At 38.7% G+C, this 24047-nt stretch overlaps 3 protein-coding genes across 8 annotated transcripts; 1 reads left to right on the forward strand and 2 right to left on the reverse strand.

The window, feature by feature from the left end:
• Positions 1-8: 8 nt before the first annotated feature.
• LOC100114147 (kelch-like protein 18) lies at positions 9-7621 on the reverse strand. 3 transcript variants are annotated; one of them, XM_031921578.1, is made up of 10 exons: positions 7475-7621; positions 7296-7352; positions 5755-6352; positions 2612-2742; positions 2026-2526; positions 1767-1942; positions 1473-1653; positions 1172-1388; positions 934-1103; positions 9-850 (listed from the first exon to the last, which is right to left on the reverse strand). In XM_031921578.1, exons 3-10 carry the CDS (start codon positions 6259-6261, stop codon positions 643-645), a joined length of 2091 nt encoding a protein of 696 aa, XP_031777438.1. In that variant the 5' UTR covers positions 6262-6352; positions 7296-7352; positions 7475-7621; the 3' UTR covers positions 9-642. The 3 variants fall into 3 exon arrangements, with proteins under 3 accessions (XP_031777438.1, XP_031777437.1, XP_031777436.1); XM_031921577.1 differs by having other exon boundaries at positions 7184-7352; XM_031921576.1 differs by having other exon boundaries at positions 6930-7352.
• A 5548-nt stretch (positions 7622-13169) lies between these two features.
• Positions 13170-16798, forward strand: LOC100114115 (neuralized-like protein 2). 3 transcript variants are annotated; one of them, XM_008204216.3, is made up of 4 exons: positions 13170-13476; positions 13620-14009; positions 14820-15143; positions 15220-16798. In XM_008204216.3, the coding sequence occupies exons 2-4, from the start codon at positions 13640-13642 to the stop codon at positions 15339-15341; spliced, it is 816 nt and encodes a 271-aa protein (XP_008202438.1). In that variant the 5' UTR covers positions 13170-13476; positions 13620-13639; the 3' UTR covers positions 15342-16798. The 3 variants fall into 3 exon arrangements, with proteins under 3 accessions (XP_008202438.1, XP_016842705.1, XP_031777400.1); XM_016987216.3 differs by having other exon boundaries at positions 13170-13357; XM_031921540.1 differs by lacking the exon at positions 13170-13476 and having other exon boundaries at positions 13554-14009.
• On the reverse strand, positions 15016-21780 carry nAChRb3 (nicotinic acetylcholine receptor beta 3 subunit). 2 transcript variants are annotated; one of them, NM_001247971.1, is given in 8 exon segments: positions 17163-17342; positions 17502-17563; positions 19307-19459; positions 19934-20111; positions 20305-20515; positions 20602-20711; positions 20797-20841; positions 21057-21296. In NM_001247971.1, coding segments are annotated over 8 exon segments (1179 nt in total).
• Between the last annotated feature and the right edge of the window lie 2267 nt (positions 21781-24047).

Below are 24047 nucleotides of genomic sequence, written 5' to 3' on the forward strand. Positions count from 1 at the left end.
CGCGTATCTTTGATTTTGAATAGGATCTAATTTTTATTCATCTGTAAAATAAAGCTACTAACATAGGTATGAAACATAAATATTTAAATTACGCCTATACATCGTATAATATAACCACGAGGTAAACATAAATCTAGTGTAGAAAATAAATCTGAGATCAATCGTATAACAACAGTAAACAGTTCGATAAGTCATTCATCAATTTGCTTGATTGATTGTAAAAAGCTAGTAAAAATCGATTAGAAGCTATGCCTACAGGTTCCTAATTGGGTACACTGAATCTATTCACAATACGTACAAGACTTTCTGATGTGAATAAAAATGCTAATGTCGTGATAAAAAGATCGAAAACAAGTCTTAGGTGGGACGCAAAATTTTCACGCTTTCGAGAGTTGGAACACTAGCCATGTTAACTAATCGCTACGCTTGTTTCAGTGGTTTTACATTAGGAAACAAGAATACACTTAGACTTTGTAATAATAAGGATATCCAAATTAAACTTATAAAGCTTTCAGTTCTGGATGAAATTATTTCATAATTTCAAATAACTTTTAGGGAGTGACTACTTTAGCACCAATCAAATCGACGTAGATAAAAATAAAAAAATGACTGGGAAGAGAGATTGTTTTACAAGTGCGTTTATCACAGTGTTATGACACCAACGCCGACTCCACCCTCGTGCGCGTACATCGACGAGGCAAAGGACCAAGCATCGGTTTCCGGATCGTAAACTTCGACTGTCGAGAGATTTGATATTCCATCGTATCCCCCGATGGCCCAAAGTTTGCCCATGTTTGCCACTAACGCTGCTCGACTCCTCATCACGTTCATCGGAGCGACGTACTTCCACCTGCAACGGTCAAAATTTCTTAGTCGCGGAATCTCGGACGAAAATTTTGATCGATCGTGCAGTACGATCTGCTGTGCACTTACGAATCAGTTTTCGGGTCGTAAACTTCGACCGACTGCAAGAACGTCGAGCCGTCGTATCCTCCGCAAACGTACAGTTTCCCGTTGAGAGTGGCCACTCCCAAGCGACATCTCCTCGTCAACATTGGCTTCACAACCGTCCACGTGTCCATTCGCGGGTCGTATCGTTCGACCTGCAAAGTAACGAATCGGTTAAAACATTGAAGTCCAAGGCTTTGCGAGGACTGACTAATCGACTTACCGAATCGTATATCGATAGACCATCGTGTCCTCCCAGCGCGTAGATGTATCCTTGAAAAGCCACGACTCCCCCGGCGGATCGGTGCTTGTTCATCGTGCACACCATCTTCCACTTGTCGCTCTCGGGACAATACCTCTCGACCGTTTTCAAGGAAGTCACACCGTCGTAACCACCGCACACGTATATGTAGTCGTTCAAGGCAGCCGTTCCGACGGCGCTGGAAAATTGCGATGAACATTAGTTCCCCGCGAGCCATTGACGGCTTTTACATAATAGAAATAATAGCCGCGTTAGTGTTTACCTTCGTTTGCAGTGCATCGGGGCTATTATCTTCCAGCACTTCTGATAGGGATCGTAGACTTCGACAGTGGAGAGCCTCTCGGAGCCGTTGTATCCGCCGAAGGCGTACAATTTATTCTTATGTACAGCGACGCCGACTCGACTTCTGAGTGTCGTCATCGCCTCGGACGTTTTCCACTTTCCTGCGCGCGGGCGCGCGAGAGAGAGGGAGAGAGAGAGAGAGAGAGGACAGAGAGATGAGAGTTTCCGCAGATTCATTATTTTCGGATAACGAGAGCACCGAGAGCTTCCTTACCGCTAAACGGATCGTAAACTTCGACCGTGCTCAACGAGTCTCCGAATTTGGTCAAGCCGCCGACTGCGAAAATGTGTCCCATTACGAAATTGCACCTCGGCCGAATCCTGATGTTGTCTATTAGGTATCGCCTGTTGGGAACGAGGTGGTAGTCTTTGGCCTCGTCCAGCAGGTCTCTGCAAAAGGCGTCGCGCGCTTTAGCGTCGGCAGTCGAGGCATCGAGGATATCGAACGCGCAGCAGTCGTCGATCGTTCATACCTGCACTGATGCGACGTCCTGACGAGCTCCTCCTTGGCGACGTGGTCGACGAGGTACTCGGGCGAGAGCAGCGGCAGCCTGACTAGCGCCAGAAGCTCGGGAAACTTATCCTTGCGAGCCTCGACGTCGTGCTTGAGCCATCGGATGACGGCCTCGAAGACCTCCTTCTCGGTGTTGATGTTGAGGTCGTCGTTGCCGATGAGCTCGCGCAGGTCGTCGAAGCCGAGATTGAGGAACTCCTCGGACTGCGAGACGTCCTCGAAGAAGCGGTAGATGTACTTGGTTGACTGGTCGAGGAGGGGTGTGCAGCTGAGCATGTCGGCGAAGTTCCGGATGCCGAGGACGTTGTGCGGGTGAAAGCGCGACTTGAGAAAGTCCGCGCAGGCGTTCTTCACGTTGTGCAGGCCCAGGAAACTCGCGCCGACCATTATGCTCTGGACGTTGTCGTTCGTCAGGATTATGCGGCCGCTGTAGGCGAAGTTTATGAAGGCCTCCAGCGCCCTGTAACGTCGAAAGTCGTCTCCTTCAGAAGAAGCTCGAGCGAGGTTTGCGCTTCACATTCGCTTGCTTGTGCAGCTATACTTACGTCGAATCGAAGCCCTGGAGAGTTATGTTCTTCTGCTTGCTCTCCGCCATGTCGTTGAGGAACATGCCGTTGAAGTAGGGTATCGTCGCAGCCAGCACCAGCCTGTGTGCGCTGAAACTCTGGTCGTCGACCTGCGGAAGGCAAAGTTATTCAAATTAGATACCGTTGATCATACTGCGAAGCGTACTTTCTCGCACTGAAACTTTACGCGTTCGAAAGCGGACTGTTTATCCGTCGAGTGCTCTCGTTACTTATATGGGCGTTTTTTAAATAAAATAAAATAATACGAATTCTAGAAAGGCCACTGGATAGAAGTTCGAAGTAAATAGTTTGAATTTCAGCGAGAAAACTTGGCGGTTCGACCGCCAATTCGCTTCGTTAGTGTAAAATTCTTTGTGCTATGGTTTTAAATTTGAACACGCGTTCCGGCGGACGAGCATTGCGGTGAATACACACACGCAGTGTAAAAATAGCATGTAGCGTATGCAGCTTTAACCCCGAAGCCGCAAACTTTAATTTTCTTTGTGCAATCCCTGAGTAATCTGTCTCGGTCACGCGGACGCACAGGCATTTTTGTTTTTTCTTCACTACTTCTATACTGAATTACTGATGCTACGTTTTATATATATACACACACAAGCATAACTTTGTGTTTGTGATTTCTACTGGAAACATTTTTATCGAGCTCTGCAACAAAGCCATTTTTTGCGCATTCGAGAAACAAGGACGCGCGCAGATATAAAAAACCAAGAGGCATTAGCTACACCGCAGACGGCGTGCGTCAAACAAAAATTCGATTAACGGCCTGCATCAACAAAGTTTTCTTTCATTTTTACGCCTTTTCTTTCAGTTTTTATTCATGGCGAACGTAAACTCGACCTTGTTATTCTGTCAGACCGAGTCTATTTATTTATTATTATTTATTTTTCGCAATAACACTAAAAGTTTTAAGTAAATTATTCCAAACTTGATCATAATTGCATTGCTTATTAACGAGGAGCGAACATTTATGATTAGAAGAAAAATGATTTATAACAGCTTTTACAAGAAATTTAACTGCTTTATTTTAATCAGATACGTTTTCACTTTCATGTGGAAATGTTAGCGTGGGAGAGTTGCGTAAAATCAATAACAGGATAAACGAATGTCTATAGGATATTATAATACCCCGTATTTCATCAATTAAAAAATTTAACTATTTTTCGACATAGTTTAACTTAACAATTTAGAATACGGGTAAGACTATAACAGCCGTTTCTACGATTGTCTTAATTAGAGGGTTGTTACTATACGTATTGATGCGTCCCAATACGTAGTACAAGCTGTATATTAAGTGTATGTGTAATTGTTATTCATCAGTTATGAGCGATCCGTCTTTATAACTATACGTACACTCTAAAACAAAAGTTGAAAATCAGGTGAAAAGATTAAAACCTAAATTTTAAACTTTATAAGTATTTAAATGTAAATGGTACGCTCACAGAGAATTAATTGATGGATTTTAATATTTATGCAAATCAATTCTACAGATTTATGCTTAATTGTAATGCTATCATTTTGAGGATATCAATCACTTTTTAATATTCATAAAGTTTAAAATGTAGGTTTTAATCTTTTCATTTCCAGATTTTCAACTTTAGGTTTAGAGTGTATTATGGAAACAACGTTAATCTTGCGTTATCGACTCGAACAAAATAATCCGTTTTTCAACCAACCACGTGACTTGAAATCATCGAACTTTCAAGCATCACACAATTACATACACACACACACGCCCAAAGTCTATGAATGAAACTTCATTCGAGGGGAGGCCAAAAACCGGCTTTTCATTGTCTGCTCCCCTAACATATATCGCTGGCGATTCGCCAGCAACAGCAGCAGCGAATAACGAGCGAAACCAATATGACTTTCTTTCCTTCTCCGAAACACGTTTTCGGCCGTTGCATCAGGTTCAAACGCACATCTTGTACACGTGAGAAAGTTATCTCAGCACGTGCTCTTATATATATTTTATTTTTCAACTACACATACGCTCTGCTTATGTCGATAAAGACGCTGTTTAATAATAGACGATTTTATTGCGCAGCACACACATATGGATCTATGCTTAACCTGGAGAGAAAGAAACTGGAGCGTATAAGCATCGTTGCACTCGAATGTAACGAGGCGCGAGAGAAAACACGCCTGTTGCGGCGTCGTCTGCTGACACTGTAATTTCGTGGTGTTTTGATTGTTAACGTTCCGACAATATACCCTCTGCGTATATAATAAATATAATAGTTAAATAATTCGGGAGGTGCGTTATTGTACAACGTGTACTCGGGTGGATAGAAAAATGTATACCTACTTATGCGGGGTCAACTACACGCGCGGTCTTGCATCACTGGAGAGTGGAGATACTTAGTAAAAACAATAACACGCGGTGCATGTGCTCACATAACGACCGATGACATCTTTCGAAGTCGTTCCCACGAGAATGTGTTTACACAATGCACATGATACATTCCGATGCACACATCAGTTTACTAATAAGTAGATTATGGATCCAATTCGTATCGGAGGAAATTAGAAATCTCCAGTGTGCGAGTATAAAACATTGAAGAGAAATTAGAAACCAACCCGACATAAGTTAAATAAATATTTATCCGGCAAAAGCAAAACGAATTAGCCCCGATGATTTTTGCCCGTCGATGAAAGTCGAAAACAAGTCTGCAAGTATAAATACGGGAGAAAGTCGTCGGTTCGGTCGGGTTTCGGCGACACACGGAGGGAGTAGTCGAAAAAAGGAACGTCATCGTCATCGCGATGACAACAAAAACAAACAGCAGCAGCGCCGTGAGTATATAGGAGGGAATCACTTATTCACTTGTGTATGTGTACTTGTTGGGGAGCGGCGCGAAAGCAGGTTACGAAGAGATCACCAGTTGCGTTCGCGAACAAAGCTGCGCATTAGCAATCAGAAGTCGCAATAACAGGCAATCCTAAGCGAGAGTCGATAGACAGAGCCAGCAAACATAGGTATTGGGGAAAGGAGTGTGGTGCGCATGTCCCCGGGAATTTCTAGGTTATATTGACTCAGAGCCGCGCGCGCGCGCACACACATACACTGTACACACAACACAGCAGCGGGCAGCCTATCCTACCTTGAGCGTGACATCGCAGAGTTTGCCCTGTCGCCTGATGTGCTCGAAGGTGGGGAAGCTGGAGGCGCAGTGGTCCGGGTTCTGGTAGACGAACTGCTTGTCGGCCAGGGCTGCAGCGCCGACGGCGGCCGCGGAGGAGCAGCAGCTGGCAGAAGCCGAGGTGGACGACGGGGTCGGAGCGAGGGCCGGAGGCAAAGCCTTGTAGTACTGGTGGGCCTTGCCGCGCAGCTCCTTGTCCTTTTGCGTCTCCATTTTGGGCCGCCGGCTGCGCGACGACGACGAGGTACTGGCTTCACCGAGACCGCTGTTGTTATTGTTGCTGCTGCTGCTGCTGCTGCTCGAGGTGGACGGCGCGGAGGACGCGAGGAGCGGACTGACTCGCGGCGCGACTGCAGCTGCGCTACTGCCGCCGCCGCTGCCGCCGTTGGCCTGACGCGGCGGAGAGAAGCCGCTGCCGCCGCCGCCGCCACGGGAGTGGCAGTCGCGCCGGGGGAAATTGTTCTCCATTTAAAGGGCCTACCTGCTGTATATAGTTATACAATACCTACGAAGCGCTGCGTTGTTGATAATATGTGCAGGAGAGCGGGTTGTTTACCTTCTGCAAAATATATAAGTATTAATGATCGATGAGTCCTGTGAGGTGTACATCAGAGTGCGCTTGACCTATTTTTGAGTGAAAAGGGGATTACAGAGCTTTTGTCATCGTATAGAGAGCAGAGCATATTAAAGTGGTTGAATAACACGCCGAGTATTCTTTGACACGAATGTATTAATGTAGGTGGTACAGTGTAGGACTTGTTATTACTCAAGTGCTTCTCCGCGGTGTTTTGAAATCACTGCTTGCTTAATAATGTAAAAAGTCGCAAACGTCGTATTTTCCGAGACAATGATTATTAAATTTATCCGTAATTATTATTAAACTCAAGGACGCGGCTACGCTATTCTGTATTGGATAAAGAGTTGGAAATCGCGTCGGGGCTTTGTTCGCTGACGGATTTCGCGCGCAAGGTCGGCCGAGAGATTTTTCCTTTTTTCGTTGGCACTGCACGCAGACACTCCTACGTCGTATTTTCTCCTTTTCGCGAAAGCTCCGAAACGCTCGCGTTTCATTGTTCGTCCCTATATAATAACTCGCGATAACCGAAAAAATCACAATTGAAAGAAATTTAACTTACGAAAGTCATGACGACGATGTCAATATAAATGAAAAATGATTCATCAGCTAAGCATCGCCTTTTATCGAAATTGACGAGAAGCAAAGTTTCGATAGACGAATTCGAAACACCTTTCTAGAGCCACTTTAATATTTCACTTGCGCGTGTTATATACACACTCGTGATACACAGACAGCTTTCACGTTTCATATAAACGTACGGCCAAGCAATCCGCTCATTCCTATATGAAGAGCAAAGAAAATGTAGGTACTCGCCCGCGAGTAGAGGCGCAGTATAGTAAAAATTGCTCCTTGTTCGCTTGCCGAGAGTGTGGGTAAGGCGGCGAAGGTCGTGAGCGAGCTCAAATCAGCCTGATTGTCCTCTTACATGTTTATCTTCCCCGGCCAATTTCTCTCTCATCGATCCTCTGCGTCGTCGTTGTACCTGCGTAAACAGAGGAAACGTCGATAATCAACGGAGTGTATACATGGAAGTGAACGATTGTTTCTCGCACACGCGCTCAGACACAAAAACACAGCTTTTCAAGAAGAAAAAAAACAACGCACCAAATGAAAAATCGATTTCCAGGAGCCGGCGGAGCGAGTACACATCGGTCGGCGCGCGCGCGAAGGCGAAACGAATGGCGCGCGAAGGCAACGAACTCCTTTTAAACCGGCGCCGTCTCCTTTGTGCCGTTCGCGCTCTCGTCGCTCGCTAAACTTGGATCGACTTTCGGCGGTATGTGTGCGATATGTAGTATGTAGACGAGCTGCGGCGGCAGCGTGTTTTTCCGGCACTGCCCGCGCGCGCGGAAGAGTTACTTATGCGAAAGCGGACAGAGGATCAAACGTTGTATACCCTTTTTTATTTGAATCTTTCAAATTTTTCTTTGTATAACGATTAAAAATAAGATTTCTAGGGTTGGAGTACAGTACTTTTTATTTTTTACATGCACTCAACATTTTTTTTCGACTTTTTCACTGATTGAGAGCAAAAGCTGGATATATTATTTGTTAAGATACGCTTGAAATGTGTCTTTAATTCATCGACTTATTGTTGGCCAAACAAGGGTCTTTCTTACTTTATACAAGGCAACCTTTTTTATTGACCTTTTTTCGGAATAGCGACAGCGCTTATTTTTAGAGAACTCGCTTGCGTGAAACGGAAACCATGTAAATACAACGGCATAAAGTGTCGCCGGTTATTCTCATGCGGGTTTTCCTCTGCATGTCGCTTTATGCCTTTGTTTCGAAAACTACGCGTGGAATGAGAAATGATCTCTTTCAATGCACGATATTTGTATAATCGGACGTACTTTCATTCACTTTCATCAATTGCGATGATTAATGAGATTTGTTGAGACATTATTAAACTATGAACGCGAGTTCGTTATTTATGATAAATGCATGCTTTGTTAGACCGCATGAGGCGCGGAATGTAGTGCATTTCCACCTAACTTTTTGTTGCTCAAGAAAAACAAGAAAACAAGAAAAAGTTGTTCAATCCAGATAAAACAGCGAGTGATTTTTTCTTACGCAGGCGGTTCCGTTGATGTGTAACCCAGTTTATAGAATTTTTACGTAATTAATAATCCCTGCGATGCCATACACACATATAAGAGACATCGCGCGAAAGGAAACTTTTACCGGCGAACTCGTATGACTTTTACTCATTTTCACCTGCTGATATAACTGTATGAATTATATACATGCCTCCTGTCAATAATCGTCACCATTGAACATTCAGGCTAGACCCCGTAACAGAGATCCCGAAAACCACTGAATAAATGCGCTCCGATCGAAAGTCGCGGAGCCACGGAAAAACTTTCAAATCCGCCCAAATAAACTTACATTCGATAACGCATACGCTCGCATCGATCTCCCACCAATATCATGTCCTGCTGCACAGCTAACAACAGTTACATGAGGACAAAACTCAGGAAAAAATAAATACCATACCGTTATACCGCGATGACACACTACTCGTCGTTCTTTTAATCTTTTTCGACTGAAAAATCGCCAATGCACGCGAATACACGCAGGGAATAAGAATAGCGCGGGCTATCGCGATGCGCGCGCGCTTCGAACTGCATGCAGTCGATTTGAATTACGCTGCGCAGTGTGTAGTTTGCTTCATTTCGAAATGCGAGGAATATCATTTGAATGAATTAGGAGGGAGCTTCGAATTATGGCAAAAGCGCGCGAGCATTATTATCCACTCGATATATATATATATATAGTCGCGAGTTTTAATAATCGCTTCGAGAATGTCTGATGGGCAATAATGCGCTGGACTTGTTCGAAGTTCTTTTTCTCAGTGAACACGAGGAATCCTATACGAGGAAAAACACACCTTTGCCCCTAAAAAAGGTGATAAAAGTTAATCGGGTCACTTTTTTTTTTAATTTAGCTTATTTCCGGTGCGTTGACTACTTATTTCAAAGAAAATTCTTAGATACACTGTTGCAGTTCACCCGAATCTCGGAGATAGATATAACTTTATTCGGAGCGAATTTCTGAAGTAACTGATCTTCTTATTTCTCAGCCGGCGATATAATTACCTATACATAATATTCACGATGATTCTCAATTAAGATATAGCGCGCAGAGAAAACAAACTTTCACGTTGAGGAAATGTAAAATCTATTGCCGACTAGGATAAACGTATTATGAATTCTATATTATGCGCAAAATATGTCTTTCATTATATATTGTAGCATTAATTTATATAGGGTACAGCACGTTCGTTTCGGAGTAAATTAATTTGCTAATGAAATAATATATTATATTCGGGATGTTTCTTGCGTATATTTTCGGAGTTTTAATTAATTTTCACATTTAATGTACGTGCAAGATAAGACTTTGCAATAGGTATATCGTTTTTTTTTTTCAATCATGGAAAATCGAAGTTTGCTTTAGAAGAACTTGGAAAATAGTAGTTCCTTTTATAAGAACTTGGAAAATACTTTTCCCTCGCTACTTAAATAAGTTTGACTTTACTGCGGTTTGCTTACAGCTTACAGCGCGCGCATTCAACAATTCATGATGTATGTACATACATTATAACTTTGTGTCTATAAGCTGTGTACAGCAACTATAGCAATTGAACAGTGCACGCGATGATGCTTATTGAATTTTAACTATGAATTCGTCGAAAAATTACTAATTATTAAGCAAAAAGTTATGCAAGCACTTTTTTATCATATATTGCTTGATTTTTAATGGTTCTGCAAAATTGCTGCGAATTTTGCAAAACCCAAGGCACTTGTAGAATCCGCAATTAAATTGCAAACGTTTTATGCTACTCGTAAGCCAATATAAGTCTGTTTCTAGATTTTCGCTGCATGGAATAAGTGCCTATATAATATATTATATATAATAAGCCTATTTATACGATATAAAAACTGTACATCGGCATGAGAGTAGCACAAAACATTTGCAATTCAATCGCGGATTCTAAAAATGCCATAGGTTTTGTAAAATTCATAACAATTATGCGCATATATACTCTAAAGTCTAAAGAACAAAAACAGGCGCTAGGATCAAGAATAAATGTTTTGATTTTTTCTTTGGAAAAATCATAAATCATTTCTTTTATACTTTTGACTAGGACAAAAAGAATAAAAGGTAAAGTTTATTCTTTTGCAAGGAATAAAACGCACAATTTAATCTTTTCCAAACAATAAAATTTCGGTCCGCCATTTTAAAAGAATAAATCGCACGGTTTGTTCTTTCGTAAAGAATAAATCTAGCCCTTTAATCCTATACTTATTATGCACACGTATTTTATAATAAATTATAACTTGTACGGTTTTATATACTAACTTACCATAGATTCTTACCGCTTGCGAGTGAAAAAAACTGGACACCACCTGGCGGCAGGTCTACAATAGTAACTTTTTTCACTCGGAGATATCTTTCTGCACACTTTTTTTACACTTTCAGCAGAGATTTCGTATACAAATTTTAGGTATATTAGCATAAAGCTTTTTGACAGCTTTTCGTGAGACTTAAAGTCATCTTGTTTAGGCGCTCTTTAAGGTATCATTTTTTAGAATTACTTTGACGTCTCTAAGACAGGAAACATGGTAGAAAAAAGAAGTCAACTAGACAACGTTTAGAAAACTATGATATTTCTGAAATTTTTTCCTACATAAGAAGTCTTAAACGAAATGTCAAAAAGTATTCTAAAAGTGATCTTTAACGAATACTACTTTAGTGCAGCAATACGTATCTTTAAAAAAGACGTCAAGTTGATAAATTTCAGAAATTCTCAAAGTAATCTTTAAAAAGGTAATTTATAAGATATCTAAAAAGCTCGTTGACACTTTTATATTGTCTAAAAGCTATCAATTTGAAAACTTTTGGAAAATCTTAAAGTAGTCTTCCGAAAGATGGGTAATAAGATATTCCAAATTTCATTGAGCTAACTAAAAGGCATCTTTTTAATGTCTTTTAGAAATTCTTAGAGAGCTCTCAAGAAATATTTAGTTTTTAGATGTCCAAAAGTCCGCCAGTGTTTATTGGGTAATGTCGGTAATCACTCGACAATTGCAGATATCACTTCTCAATATTTCGAAAATTATTATGCAATTTACCAAATATATGCGTATCTTAATTATATTATTTAAACGTTTATAAGCATGTAGATAAGTTTATATAAGAACATTGCTGGACCGTGTGAAAATCCTGCGATTTCCAATTATAGACTTGCTAAATGTATCTCAAAACTAATAAAAAATCTCAAATATAATAAAAAGCGTTTCGAAATATGTTATTCTAATAAGTTATGCTCTTTACACTTAATTATATATTTGAGCGTTTATAATATTTTTAAATTCATATTTGCGTTAACTATGATACATTAATATAGTAGTTTTATTTACTTCAAAACTGTCACTCTATGACATCTTTGTATTTAAAAAAATGTGATACGTCGTATCTCAATGTTGACCATAATAAATATAATCTTTTGCACGTACGTGTATTGAGCTTTTTTTTTTTTAATACGAAGGGCGCAAAATTGTGATTTATCACACACAGAACGAAATCGCATTACGCGCACGGAGTGCTGCGAAAAAGTTGATACTTGCACGAGTGAAGAATCATCTTTCCTACGTTTTTGCAGTTGAGTTAAATAGTCGCAAGCGCGGACTAGAATTCCAAAATTCAAGTACCGTTAAGAATTCCAAAAGAAAAAGAAATTTGAAGGCTGACAATTCTATAAGTCAAAAAAATGTAGAAAGTGATGAGAATTGTTAATAAGGTGCATTTTTATTTTACTTTTTATTTTTCTATTCCTGCATATGAGATTAATTACAATTTTCTGTATTTAGGGGGAATTCTACGGGAAAAATGCCATTTCCTGGTTGGAGAAACCGAAAAAAAAAAAAAAATGTTGGGGCACGCGCCCGCAACTTTTTTTTTCTTATTGTACATGTTTAGAACAATGCAAAACCACGTTCCAACATAGAAAAAGTGCCTTGTGACACTGTCAAATTCGTCAAAAAATAGTCATTGTTCAAGGGCATGTATCTAATACATAAGGGCACAAGTAGAAAATGTTTTGCGGTAGAATGAAAGAATGGGAAAAGAGCTTCAATTTAAAAAGAAATGCGTTGAAAATGCTTGATTTGGTCCCAAGTTACGCACAATTAAAAATGTGGAAAAATCATGAAAAAATCATGAAAAAATCATGAAAAACTGATGAAAATTGCGGGATTTTTCGGAGTCACGAAATTTGGACTTTTTTCCACATTTTCAATTGTGCGTAACTTGGGACAAATCAAGCATTTTCAACGTATTTTTTTTAGATTGAAGCTTTTTTCCCGTTCTTTCATTCTATCGATACACATTTTCTGTTTGTGCCCTTATGTATTAGATACATGCCCTTGAACAATGACTATTTTTTGACGCATTTGAAGAGCCTAGAAAACAACAGTGTCACAAGGCACTTTAAACATGTACAATAAGAAAATAAAAGTTGCGGGCGCGTGCCCCAATATATGTTTTGTTCGGTTTCTCCAACCAGAAAATGGCATTTTTCTCATAGAATTCCTCATATAATTAGCCTGATTTTCGTTAAAAATAAATATATGTTTTAATTTACGTGTATACATAATTTGGCATATAAAATGATAAAAATAAAATAAAAGCTTGAAAAAAATATCGGCACAGTAGATTTGAATTAATAGTAAATTGCTCCGCTAACAGAGGGCTCTGCAACTCGCTGGCTAGAGCGATTCCGCGCAGCGGTACTGGCAATCTCTGGCCGAACAAGTATATAAGGCACCTTTGAAACACGGAGTTTGGTCTCCTCCCCGCACCTACTTCATGTTATACTGTATTCACCGCTCGAAACTCAATACGCATACAGTCGGGTCGGAGGCCCTGGATTAACCTCAACGAGAATTCGCCTCGAGCGAATTTTCTTGGGGTTGTTGCTTCAAGGTATTTCTACTCATTCGCTTACTATGTTTTACAAAGCTTTTCTGTGGTTTTGCTAGCTGCGATAATCGCTTCTGAATGCAAATTTAACCAAGACGTCGATGTAGTTGAAAGTAATGTTGGTAAACAATCGCCATAGTGTACATATTTTTTTTATTGTTGCGAAGATTAAGTGATGGTTTTCTCACAGAAAGTACACAATGCATTTAGAGTTAACTAGATTTTTACAATTCATAATGTAAGGTTCTCTGTGTACATGTTTTAGACTATCTGTGAGTCTTCACAATGTCTGAAAGTGCAAAGAAGGTGAAAACAAGGTTTCATCCAAGTCACGGAGAGAACATTGTTCTCTATGATGACAACACAGTGGCGTTTCGCAAAGCAAGCTTTGCCAATGCGCTCGTGTTTAGTGAAGAACCTCTTCAGCCTGGTGAAATATTCTTGTTGGAAATAGAAAAGGACGAGAGAGGATGGAGTGGACACATGAGAATAGGCTTGACGCAGATGGATCCTGTAAACATAGATAAGGCAAAGATGCCAACTTATGATGCAGCTCTGCCAAATTTGATGAAAATGGGCTCTAGTTGGGTTTTCGCAATGACTGAAACTTGCAATATTTGGGATAGTTTTGAAGGCATTGCGGGAACAGGATATGGTATGCATTTATGGCTTTATTTTTTAATTTTTGCAGTTTAAATCGTCGGTCCCTACGAAGAGTAGTACATTTCAGATCTCGCACCGAAGACTAGTTAGTACATTTGTTTATTCGCCGCGAAGGCTAGCACTTTTCACTTTTCGCCGCGAAGAGTAGTACATTTCACGGCTCGAACTAATGCTCTTTATAGTATGAGAAAAACGTATGATAATTTAATAATTTTTGTACTAGCCGTCTCTTTGCATGTGAGTGTTACTACGTACCACTTTGGCGTTCATAAATATCATCAATTGTTTAAGCATAAAGCCCCGAAACCGCAAGTGTTTTCGTGAAAAGTGCCAGTCTTCCCGGCAAACGAGTGAAAAGTGCTCGTCTTCGCCGTCTTCGCGGCGAAACTGAAAAGTACTACTCTTCCAGAGGGATTTGAAACGTGCTAGTCTTCGTAGGGACCGACGAAATATACTTTTTGTAACACATGCACGATTCTCGCGTTTTTTGACCTAAAATTATAAGTAGTCGCTTTCCGACCGGCGGGAGAAAAAATGCAGCAGCGGGCGCAAAAGTATTTTTGCACCCGCTACTCAATTCATTGGAAAATCTTCTAAACTCGCGTGAAATTCAACAGGTGCAGTTTGAAACGCGAAAATCAGTACATGCGTTACAAAAAATACGGTGTGCACCAAGGGCTGAGCGGGCTTTTTGGCCTCGTGTGGTCGCAGTACTCGTCTCCACACTCCACACTCGGCCTAAAAAAGCGCACTTTACGCCCTTGGTACACAATATACTATTAATTCTTCTTTTTCGAAACAGGTGAAGGTATTCCTGAAAAAGAGAAAAGACTAATGACGGACGGTATCAATGTTCAGACTTCCAGAGGAATAATACCATACAGTGCTTTGAGGCCGAATATTGTTGGGTCTTCTCAAAATATTTTACCAACTGATACTGGTAGTAGAATAGGTGTTATGTATGTACCACAGGCAGGTTCAGATAAAGCAGAAATGCATTTTATTATCAATGGTGAAGACCAAGGTGTATTTGGGAGAGATATTCCATACAAAGCAGGACCTTTGCATGCTGTTGTCGATGTTTATGGAACTACAAAGCAAGTTAGAATTGTACAACTATATGGTGGCAAGTATTTTTCAAAGAGATATTTTTATAATGTCCAAAAATGAACAGAATGATAAAGAGAAATTTTTTGTTGCAGCTTCACTGACACTGCAGAGTGCATGTAGAAATGCTATATTACAATATACGAAGAGGACTGCTGTTGATTCTCTACCTCTGCCAAACATGTTAAAAAAGTATCTTCTTTATCAGTCGCAGTGAATGGCTTATAGGCAAAATTGACTCATTTTTTCTCTCCGAAAGCCCTGTGTAATAATGTCTAAACAGTAAGATTGTGTCTGTTTGCGTAGACCTTTCTCGCATTACAGCTGTTATTAATTTACTATACACAAGCCTCATTTTATTTAAGAAAACGCTTATTATTTTTAGCAGAGCATAGTTTATGATTTCATATTTCTGATCATGCACATCATACTTTGCCTTTCAACAAAAACCCTAAATTATTTAGTTTTTAATTATATTGTTAACAGTCATTTTTGTAACAAAGGCGTAAAATTTTACAATCGCACTAATGTAATTAAGAGTATTGCACAAGAATGTAAAATTTTAAGTTCAAATTGTAAACGTAATTTCTTCATACAAAGAGTGTAATTGCACTCTATAAATATCATATGGCGTCTAACGTACTAATTTTTACAATTTTATTAATTTTTCAATGAAAACAAAAAGCATTGAAAACACATTCCTATTTTATACTGAAGGTCATAATTGTATAGTGTTCCAGACTACTTTGTATTATTAGTCTATATTTTTTTATTTATCTTTTATTTATTTTCTTATTTATTTTCTTATTTATATGATAAAAAAATAAGAGAATTAACATGAAATCTAATTTTAAATGTCGAAGTATTGTTTTTTGTTCATCAAAAAGTCTTCGATTAAAAAAATGAACTTATAACCAGTACAAATATTGAATATATACAATATGAAAGTGAGGATTAATATTTCACTTCCAATATTGTTTGTTTTTGTCGATCGAAAGAGATTAGTGGCTTAGAAAAATCAACAAATAAGTCACCATTTTTTAAAACAAGTCATTAATTGTGTGTTGTAACTGATTGATTACTTAAATTTACGGTTAAATAGTCAATTAGTTGCAAAGTACAAACATGTATCTTATTTATAAGTTTACGCCATATATGATAACGTGTTATATTGATTCTTAAAAAAAAGAAAATGAAATTTAAGTGTAAGAAATAAACTTATTTTTAGTCCGCGAAAATAATTATTCACAAAGAAAGTTTATAATATATATTTATGCAAAAGTTTTTTTAAGTTATGTGTGATTAATTTACTATGAAATGTATGGTCTAGGAGTGTTCTGAATAATTTAGAAAAAACATCAAATTATTCATGTGTATATATTATGATGTGTGTAAGATCGCTTGAATGCGGAGAAACTGTAAAGAAACGTAAATCTATCAACATTATTCATCAATTGTCAAACACATGAAAGTTGAATTGCTCGTTTACGTATAAAGTATATATTATACTCGTAATTCTTCTTGATTTATCATATAGCCGATAAAACGATGCGTTCTATTGATGCGAAAGATTGCGTGTTATAGTAAATGTATTTATAAATATGTGTGCCTGCGGATAATTTGGATGAACTGCGCTCCATCATTTTATAAAATAAATGTATTTATAAAATACGACGTACTGTATTTTTTATTATATTGTCAGATGATAATATTCCATGTAAATTTCAAGGTTCTTACATGCTACTCATGCTACTCTTACATTTACGAAAATATACAAATTTTCGATGTTGGTTAAAGGATAATAAAAACCAAATTCGCATATGCTGCGGCATTATTGTTCTCCAGCGATGCACTTGTATATTATTCGACAAAGTAATAAGTGTATATTGTAATTCCAAGATATTATTAATATGGAATTCGACGAAATTGTTTCAAGAAGCAAACTTCTAAAATTTGAAAAATACTAAATAATTATAAATTATGCTTGTAATGGAGGCTGGTTTATTATATTGAATCTTGTTGAATTTTTCGCAAACGCTTATTTATTCGAAAAAATTGCCGGATCGTATGTGGACTTGTACGGTAGGTACATCGGCAGCATAACGATGTAGGTGAAGAATGTCAGGACGAAGGCGAGCCATCCGATCATCAGAGCAACATAGCTCCAGGTGCTGGTGTTGGGTTCGGGTTTTGGTCTGTTATCGGTGTCAGTGTCGACAAGGTCGTCGTTGTCGTCGGCCGAAATCTCTAGGAAGGCCGAGGCCTTGGGATCGAGGATACTCAGGAGCAGCAGCTGGCCGACTTTGCTCCGCAGAATCGAGGACGTTGTAGAGGACAGCCACTCGGGTGCCGGAGACTTGAGAGTGTGGAGCTCGCGCAGCAGCACTGTCAGGACCATGACGAAGGCCATTATCAGGAAGGAACTCTCGTAGTAACGTACTGTAGTGAACATTCATATTTTTCGTACTATCAGAAGAATGTTCTATCGATATAAGAGCCCTAGTAGAAATAATTGTGTGTGACGTAAGTTGATGAAAATGTGACAACAGTGCAACAAAAGCGCGATAAAACCACAAGTTTTTCTCGTTGCTGGGACAAGATGAATGGGGCAAAATATAGACAAGTTATGATGGTCAGTCATAGTTTTTCCATACTTTCATCATATTATATTTACATTTTCTATTTGATTATGTCACACTTTTGTAGCATTTTTGCAATGCATATGAATCATCTGTATTTACCATATATAGGAGGAGAAAATATACAATATGTGTATTTATACTACTGTAACGGCGCCTTCTTAATGCTTTCATACAGTTTTATAACGCTTTTTTCCAGAAAATTATGATTATACATGATATTTAAAGCAGTTTCAAAATACTTTAGCTAGACTTTTAGAGCAGGTATGTCACACTTACTCATACTTTTTAGAAATGCTCAATTTTTGGATCGAACATACGTTATACAAAAGTGTGAGCTATTAAAAAAGTGTTACATACTTATTAAAAAAGTATGATATAAGTATTACAAAATGTCCCGGAACTACGACAAAAACTCACGTTTTTATCACTATAAAATTACACTTTTTTACATTTAAGTAACAGTTTTATCAAACTTTTCATTTTGACTAGGGAGGTCTTGTAAAAACGAACTTGATTGAACCTAAAGAATCGAATGCTATATGACGCGTATATGAGCAAATCCACGAGCGAGTGGAACAACAACTCGGGTGTTGGAAGTTGAGAATTTTAAATTGAGGGCACACCTACTAGACTAACTTTTTTTCATTCTTTGGCATGGTCTATCGCTTGCCAAACTTTTTTGCGGGGCAGTTTAAATTCTCTTATGGGAATTTAACACTTTGAAATTTTCAACTTCCAACACCCGAGTTGTTGTTCCACTCGCTCGTGGATTTGCTCATGTATTGTACAAAATATTGTTGACGTAACGGTTTAAAAAATTTGCTAATTACAATTAGCAAAATTGTAATTAGCAAATAGTTAAATAAACCATCATAACTTTTTATTTTGATTTTACGGATACTCAAAAGTAGCCTTGTTGTACCCACTACCCTGGTAGAAAATAACCCAACCAAAATGACTTGGTTACTAATTATTGGGCAACCCCGTAAGCCAACGATTGTCCTCGATATAAGCCAACTGTTAACAAACGGTTGGGAAAATTAAAAAGATTTAAAAAAATTAAAAGAAAATTTAATCTTAAAAAGTTTTGAAAATTTTGAAGATTTTGAAGTCATAAAGCATGCATTCTTACTAATTTTTTAAATTAGCCATTTATAAGCCAATGAAACTGATAAATCTGTATCGAAATAAGGTACATTTTTACCCAACCGTTTGTGAAATCGTTGGCCAACGCAGTCCAATTGGCTTACTAATGGCAAAGGGTTGGTTGGCTTACGTTTCTACCAGGCTAAGAATAAAACTTTTCTTTTGAGTCTAGACTGCGCGCGTTAGCTAAATAATCAGAGTTATATACTGTAAAACGGGGTTTCCGGGAACTAATTGTCACAAAAGTAAAGCGACGAAGAGGATTCGGACCCCACGTCCCCGGGATCTCAAGGCGCGTGCTCCAACCACTGAGCCAACGACGCAGTACCCTGCACTCGCGCCGACTAGCTCTTACGGGAGATACTTAGCTATCCCCGCCCGTTACAATACTTACAAAGATTTGGGGCATCATTGCCGTTGTGTGGAATTTTCCAATAGACATGTTGTATGCACACCAGGTGACAAATAAAGCTTATGCTGGACACTATCATTCGTTCATTGGAATGGCAATCCATCCACAGCGCGCACAGCGTCAACACCATTAAAACTGAAAGAGTTAAATTATTATCATGCTATTTCTCCGACTGTAGCATGAAATGGACCTTTTTCATGCCTGAAAGTAGCAGCAGTATAAAATCGTACATGATCCCGAGCGTGTTTAAAAAAGTTCAAATTTTCAAGCGGCAGCTAAAAATGACAATTTCGTACTCAGTTCCGAAGTCTGCTGTTTATCAGGTTTTCGCAAATTATTTTGTTACAATATAGATAAATAAATGTATCATGCGAGAACTTTGAACTACGCTGTGCACACTCGAGATGTATAATCACCTAACCTAATTCCATATACATGCAAAAGGTCCTTTAATGCCCTCGTTGGAAAAAATACAATGTGGGACGCGAGGAAAAAAGCTATTTCAAACTCGGATGAGGGGTGCTCACCCGTACTACACTCGCGCTCAAAATAGCTTATTTTACCTTTTGTCGCACACAGTATACTATAAGAATCCTTCATAAAACCCACCGAAAGCAGGAGCAATTAACAATACGTGCATATTTTCCGCGCGTCTACCCATAATGAAAAAAAGATAGTAAACTCGTGCACTGAGATTCTGGTTCATTTTGAAACTCTCATTCAACACGTAGGAATTGGAATACAAAACATCCCATTCCTGACCTGGGCTTAAATCCGACGTTACTGGCTGTGGAAACAGAATGCAGTTACAACATTAATACAATATTATTAGGTCTACAAAGAAATTAACTATTTATTACGCCCTTGCAGATATCAGATCAGTTTTATGCCAGGCAGCTAGCACAGTATAGGCTTACCCTATAAATTATATTTCTCAGCTATGTTTATATATTCGTAAAAAACAGTGCCAATTTTATTACCTTGCGCAACATGAGTAGCTGGATCTCATCGGTGCTGTAGGCCCACGAGGCCAAGTCGATAGTACAAACTTGCAGATCGTACGGATAGTCCGTGAAGTCAGGCAGACAATTTGTGCTGTATTTCACCGCTGGTACGCATGTGACATGGCCGTCGTGCGAGAGACCGCAGTTGGTTTTGGCTATACCAGGTTTGCCCTTACTGGCATCGTGCCTGCGATTGACAATCGACAAAAATAAGTTATGTGAAATCAGTATTTGGAATATTTTAATGCTGTCAAGAAAACAAATAAGCTATACGTGTTGTGGACTGCTATGTCCGGAGTCCAGAGTGAATCGCTGGGCACCTGTATGGTATCGAGACCTTCAAAGTCCTCTGGATTCCATGTCAAGTGAGGATCGGTCCAATTCTAAATTTAATTTTTTTCTTCAATTTTACGTCGTATTTTTGTGCATTCTTTTGGATTATCATAAAGTCGCGTGCGATTTACCTACCATAATTGACCAGGAGTGCATTTCGAAAACATTGCTTGCGTCGTCCTGCAACAGAAAAACAATCTCAGATGTATAACTTATATACTATATGCTATAATGTAACACGCCAATGAAGCTCATCTAACAACGCATCCGCAAATGAATGGCAATTATTGGCAAACAATCGATCACGCCGAGTACGATTTATTAAACATTTGATCAAATCGTTTTTTAACACTGAGAATAGTTTCTTATCGTAAAGCCACGAAAACGATACTCACGAATGAAATGAACCTTGGCATGAACATCAAACCAACGTTGGTAGCGTTGCCTTTGGCTCCAATTTGCGGACGCACATCCTCGTCGTAATCGCAGAACAGGTGCGTCTTTAGCCGATGCTCCACGGATTTGCTCGATAGGTCCTTGCAGAGTTCTGCGAGTTTGTAGCACTGCACGACACTCGCACTAAAAGTCAGACAGAGAAGGAGCAAAATGACGATCCGACGGTTTCGATAAGGCATTTTACTTGACTTCAGAGCGCGGAGGAGTCGCGAAAGCTTGAGCCGCTCGACTGGCGTTGTCGCAAAGCCATCGACGGATTCCGAGGTGATGCGCTCAAAAAGATAATACGCCCCGTGAAACTTGAAACCCCAGATGCGCGCGAGACGCCTGTTGCCTATTACCGCCCCTAAAATGTATGGTGTACAGTATAATCGTATCGATGACATAACATCGTTCAATTCATTATTGAGTTTCATTTTCTTTTTATGACTGCTTCAATGACACAGTTATTAAATCGTAATAGAAAAATCTATCAATAAATTCATGTTGTTACTTATACTATGCTTTGATAGAGTACGTTTTCTTGCAATGATATACTATGATGATGATATGGTATTTATAGCATAGTGTGGCTAAAATCCGCTCTTAAGTCATGCCTATCTGTGACTAAAGTAGTCCTTTCTCTGCACCGTGTTTATCACACTCGCTACGCTCGTGCGCTAACCTCACGGTGCAAGTAAGGACTACTTTAGTTACGAATAAGCAAGACTTGCGGACTTTAGCAGTCTGTGCTATAAAATTTTATACGATACTCTTGACCTAAATGGTTCTTTTTTACACGGAGCAGTTAGCACCCGAGCGTAGCGAGTGTGATAAACACGGTGCAAAAAAAAGGACTACTTTAATAGTCACAGATAGGCGTGACTTAACAGCGGATTTTAGCCACACTGTGCTATAAAGAACCATTCAAGTCACACGTATCGTAATGTACTATTAGACACTTGTATAGGAACTATTATTTTCAAAATATATTCAGCACTGGATCAGTTCCGGTTTTTAAAACTGATTAGCACATTATCTATACCTATATCAGTGTGTTTTTTCATAACAAGACGATTATACTAGCTCTTTTAATTTCAATGTTGTTGTGGGAGGCCGATAACAAATTACGAAAACTTCATATCTACTTATAAAAATATAGAATTTTTATTTTATTCGCCTGAGATGTTCAATTAATCACTAAAATACACTACACATTAAAAAAATTGTTTATAGTAATTACTCTTATAATGATTTAAAATTAAAACTTAGGCTGAATATCATATGTATTTGCAACCCGTAGATCACGATAAAAAATTTATACAAAAATGTTTTTCTAATGAGATTTAATAAACAGTTATCCCTTTTAAAAAAAGTGATGACTGGTTGTTTTGAAGCCGTTAATAAAGTGATTTGATTGGCTGAGAAGCAAATTTCCGGTCTTTTAAGCTTGCGCTAGATTTAGCTAGTAAACTAAAAATTACGCAATAAAAATGCGTTAATTAAAATTCATGAAGCAAATTATTTTTACTGTTTTTGTTAAATCGTAATTATACACATTATGATCATGCTTTGTTTCAAAATGGTTTATATTTTACCATAAGGAAGACGGACATTGATGCAGTAAAAGGATTTGATTCTTTTCCAATTACTAAAATAATACAAGAAAATCTTTTTATAACAGGGTTTTATTGTTCAAATTATCATTGTGTTATTCTAAACTTGCCCTCAAACGTTTCTTTTTGATTTTAATAGAATTTTTTAAGTAAGGCATCTTATTACAGCCTTCCTATTGCGAAGTCTCACTCATTGTGAGATCTCATCGCAAAATTTCATGTAACCGACTTTTTGTTCCTTACGGTTATAGAACCGTTTCCAGACAATTGGTAACTATTTTATATAAATAGGGTAATTGGTAACTATTTTATATAGCACATTTCTTTGCGACAAGACGATGAATGAATTTCAGAATTATAATCTAAAGCGCATTCGAAAATATTTTTTTCCAACACGCGCATGAAATGGGCCTTTTTCATGCCTAAAAGTAGCGTAGAAAAGCGTCCATTACAAACACGTTAGAAAAAGTTAGTGCTCGAGCGGGGAGAACATTTTTTGCTCTCCTCTGTTAATACCCAGTTTTCAATATCTCAAATTTTCTCAAATTTTTTAATTTTTTCAAATTTCTTAAATTTTATGTGCACGACTTGAAATGCACGATCTTCTACCCAACTTTCACGCATATAAAAAGTTCCTTTCATGCGTTTTTTGGAAAAAACACGGTGTGTAACACGGGAATAAAAGCTATGTCAGACTCGGGTGAGGCGTTTTCAGCACTCGTCTACGTTTCGTGTTGAATACCTCACCCACGCTTGACATAGCTACTATATTGTACTAATCGCTTTTTGAGGTAAGAATTTCTAGTAAATTAAAAATGAAAATGGCGTTTCAATTGATAATTTCGTACGTGTTTTTAAAAGTGATGAGAAATATTTATTTGTCACCTGTGGGAAATGAATACTTCTTCCCTAGGTGAGAAATGAATTTATTTCTTCCCTTGGTGAGAATTGGGTTCATTTCTCACCCCTAAAAATAGTTTTTTTTTTTGAGTTTTATCGTGTACTTAATTTATAGCACTGCGTCGTAACTTAATTTATAGCACTGCGTGACCTAAGTCCGCGTTTAAGTCACTCCTATCCGTGACCTAAACAGTCCTTTATGCACCGTGCTTTATCTAGCTAACCGCACGGTGCAGTACAGGACTGTATATGTCACGGATAGTTGTGACATAGCGGACTTAGGGCAGGCAGATGCTATAAAATAGTATACGATACTTATGACTCAAATCGACCCATTATTACACTGCGTGTAAATCGCCCTCGCTACGCTCGGGCACTATCTACACGCCGTGTAATAATAGGCCGTTTAAGTCACATGTATCGTAATATACTATT

This window comes from Nasonia vitripennis (assembly GCF_009193385.2).
Source record: "Nasonia vitripennis strain AsymCx chromosome 1 unlocalized genomic scaffold, Nvit_psr_1.1 chr1_random0013, whole genome shotgun sequence".
Lineage (NCBI taxonomy): Eukaryota > Metazoa > Arthropoda > Insecta > Hymenoptera > Pteromalidae > Nasonia > Nasonia vitripennis.